The sequence below is a fragment of the Diachasma alloeum genome, unplaced genomic scaffold, assembly GCF_001412515.2.
Source record: "Diachasma alloeum isolate Michigan unplaced genomic scaffold, Dall2.0 Dall_scaffold_01341, whole genome shotgun sequence".
Taxonomy (NCBI): domain Eukaryota; kingdom Metazoa; phylum Arthropoda; class Insecta; order Hymenoptera; family Braconidae; genus Diachasma; species Diachasma alloeum.
This window is the reverse complement of record NW_021681444.1, coordinates 3,287-6,819: the sequence shown is the minus strand read 5'-3', so window position 1 is coordinate 6,819 and position 3,533 is coordinate 3,287. Positions and strand designations below refer to the sequence as shown.

General features: G+C 36.8%; 1 protein-coding gene across 1 annotated transcript; it reads left to right on the top strand.

Moving 5' to 3' along the window:
- The first annotated feature begins 1,038 nt into the window (after positions 1–1,038).
- Positions 1,039–3,159, top strand: LOC107046368. Its single transcript, XM_015268967.1, has 3 exons — positions 1,039–1,332; positions 2,014–2,214; positions 3,025–3,159. The coding sequence occupies exons 1-3, from the start codon at positions 1,039–1,041 to the stop codon at positions 3,157–3,159; spliced, it is 630 nt and encodes a 209-aa protein (XP_015124453.1).
- Positions 3,160–3,533: the final 374 nt, after the last annotated feature.

Here is a 3,533-nt window from a genome sequence, read left to right as displayed (position 1 = left end):
GAGAGTTGAGAGAGAGCCGTATAAACAATTGTAAAAATAAAATTATTTTGAAAATCAACTCTCAACTCCCAAAAATATTGAGAGTTGACAGAGAGTGCCGGAGAGGTCCCGAAACTCAACTCTCAATCACGCGGAAGGTGAGAGTTGAGAGAGAGCCCTATAAACAATTGACAAATGGAATTATTCTGAAAATCAACTCTCAACTCCCAAAAATATTGAGAGTTGAGAGGGAGCCCTATAAACAATAATTATCGATTTAAAAATATCAAATTAAATCAAAATCATCATCAATGGAATCAATTATTTATTAACTTAATTATTCATTACATTAATCATCAATTTTATGGACAATAAGCGCCGTAACTCCATCTCTCACCTAACTCTCAAATATTCTCTCAACTCGTGGAACAAATTGACTCTCTCAACCAACTCTCACCGCGCTCTCACCTCGGTCCGTTAGGGCCTCTCTTTAATTTTCTCAAAGTGTATCCCAACTGACAGTGGAATATCACAGTTCTCCACCACTGCGTCGTCGTCCAGGAATTCGTGCATATTTATCAGCATCAGCAACTCTTCATCAGTGAAATTAAGATGGGGGTGTACAAATACTCCTCATCAAGATCAGTCAATTCATTGCCCATGTTGAACATCGTCCCATCAAAATTAAATCCCTGAATTTCATAATATTCCCAAATCAATCCACATGAAATTAGTCAACAAAATATTTTGAGAGTCAAAATGTCGTCTTGTGACTTTGTTGAGAAGATCTGAAAAGCTTCAATTTCTCTTGGAATCCGAGAGAATATAATTAATTATTTTTGTCGAGAAGAACACTTTGCAGGATAGAACAATAATACTAATAATAGGGTAAACAGGCATAAAGATACAGAAATTCCTACTATTTCATCGTACTATGGGGAATATCTTATGATAATTATAAACATCTGATTGCCGCATGGAGACCTAAATTACATTTGCCTTTTTTTTAGGCATGTGCGAGGAAATATCCTCCGCCCCTATCCCGCTATGAGGAGGAAAATGAAAATGTGGCGTAAAAAATTAGTTCCACGATTACCAACCTCGTTGGACGAGTACGTCAATCTGATAAACAGTGAAGCTTGGAGAGAGAAATACACTCGCTACGATGGAGGTGATATCTCAGTGACTTGCCTACGAGCAAATGCTGGTTCAAAAGTAGCAGTATTTGCAGATCTCAATTATTTGCGTTCCCTCCAGGTGGAAAATTTCCACGTCGACGGTACATTCGCAGTATGCTCGCGGCGTCCAAGAACTCTCCAACTAGTCATTATAATGGCTACGATAGACGATACGGTAATAATTACTGATGCCGCAAATGGGATTGTTGCATGAAATTTGTTTATTGGAAAATATGATGAAATACGAAAATTAGATGAAAAATATTAGATACGTATTTTTTTATATAAAAAAAAATTAAAATTGACTAAGTTATAGTCAATTGAAGAAACCTCTGCCTCATAATGTCACACTGATTCGTATATGAGTGTTTAGACTTGCACGACGTCATAAGGCAGACGTTTTCAATCGCCTAAAACTTGTTCATTGTTCATTGTTTTTCAATATTTTAAAAAAACATGTAAAATTTTTCATTCAATTTTCATATTCAGCAATAAAGAAGGTTCATGCAAAATCTCAATTGTTTAAACATCCGCATCTTATTTTCAAAATTCAAACTTCATATTTTTTTTTCTGGGGACTAGTGTATACCCGCGCGCGCATGCATCGAACTTTATCTTCTCAGACACTCGTGTTTCTTTAATGTTCGTTTTTTGTAGGGAAACAATTTCAGTATTATCTTGATGTTTTGCATTTTTTATTTCATTATTAAAAATACAAATGTTTCTAAAACCACAATTTTATAAGAAATGCTATTGCGTTGTAAAATCTCATTTTGAGTTTTATGATTGGAATCAGCCAGAATGAGTAAGATCACGAATTTGATTTTTTAATTGGCCAAATTTTGTATTTCCTTAGGTACTTCCTATAGCATGGGCTCTTACAGAACGAAAGAATGTTGCGACATATCTAGCATTGCTGAGGTACTTCAAGAATATTGCAGCGATACACTGGAGACCGAAGACATTCACTATTGACTTTGAGCAAGCTTTGAGCTCAGCGATTAGAATGGTCTATCCTCGTGCTCGAATAATTCGGTGTTTTTTTCACTACTGCCAGGTAAGGGCTGGCGCGCAAAAAAAACAACGAGGAACAAGGAACAAATATAAGAAACAGGTCGACAGAATGAGGAACAGTCCCTGTTTTCATCGTGCATTGAAACGAGAGATAGACAATGAGTTTTTAACACGGTCAAACCCATGCTTCAACGCACAATCCAAAACTACCACTGTTGCCTATAGCTGTTGCTTTGATTCTATGAAGGCGTTAATATATTTGATCCTTATTTCTCATATTTTTTTATTTTATGTTGGCCTTAATAATCATAGCGGAATTTAGTTCAATAAGATTAGTTAATACTCTTCTGCTATATGAACTAATTACTGATTGTCTCCGGTTCTTGTAGTGTTTAACGAGGAAAATGATAAAGTGTCGAGGGAAGAAGGAATTTGAAAACTTGAAAAATTGGCCTCGAGGCTTACTCTTCTTCCGGAAAATTATGGGCCTGGCCCTACTCCCTGGCGTTCGAGGCACTCCTCCAAAATACAGAAGCAGACCTCATATGTTATTTTGACAAACTCATCCGATATTATCGACGATGGTGGCTTAACACAGTACGACCCGAAAATTATTCAGTTTACCCATTTACGAGGCGAACGAATAACCCGCTTGAAGCCTACCATAGGGTTTTGAGAGTGAGGATGCATGTCCATCCGCCAATATGGCAATTCACGGGTAAATTAATAACTATGCTGTCCACTGAAGGAATTAATGACTTTGTGAAATTCTATCAAACTTCCTCTCTCTTCATCAGCTAAACTTCTCCAAATTCAACAATTTACCCGAAACGAGGTTTTGTCGCTCAATCAGGGTCGGGCAGTCCGAGATCCTCCAGCTCGTCAGTACGTGATACAAGATGCAATCATCGCCAGAGCTTGGGAATTGTATGATGATGGTGTCTTGAATAATGAGAAATTTCTAACAGCTACAAGTCACTTCCTGTAGGCCGGGGGATCTAAATATCTGATTTCAGGTCCTCAAGATCTTGACATTTTTTCAAACATTTTAACATTTGATGACCTCGGTTCGTATGAGCAATTGTAATCCATTAATTTATTGCAGTTTCAGATATGTGAATGATTTTTTTTTAAACCATTTTCAGTGGATATTTTCAACATTCCTCGATGGTTTGCATTGGATGAGTCAATTCAAATTGACGGAGGTGACATGATTGCATGTAAGTATTGAACCTATTATATGTTAATATCAGTGAAATCGATTGAGACATTAATCATTCTCATTATAATGTTTGTAGTGCGGCCACTAGATATTCATCGATGTTTATTCTGCAAGGCAGCCCAAGCAGCTAAATATATATC

Coding starts and splice junctions, on each gene's coding strand:
- LOC107046368 (XM_015268967.1), top strand. CDS start 1,039: ATGAAAATGTGGCGTAAAAAATTAGTTCCACGATTACCAACCTCGTTG. Junction 1,333..2,013: donor TGGCTACGATAGACGATACG/GTAATAATTACT, acceptor GTATTTCCTTAG/GTACTTCCTATAGCATGGGC. Junction 2,215..3,024: donor GTTTTTTTCACTACTGCCAG/GTAAGGGCTGGC, acceptor TCGCTCAATCAG/GGTCGGGCAGTCCGAGATCC.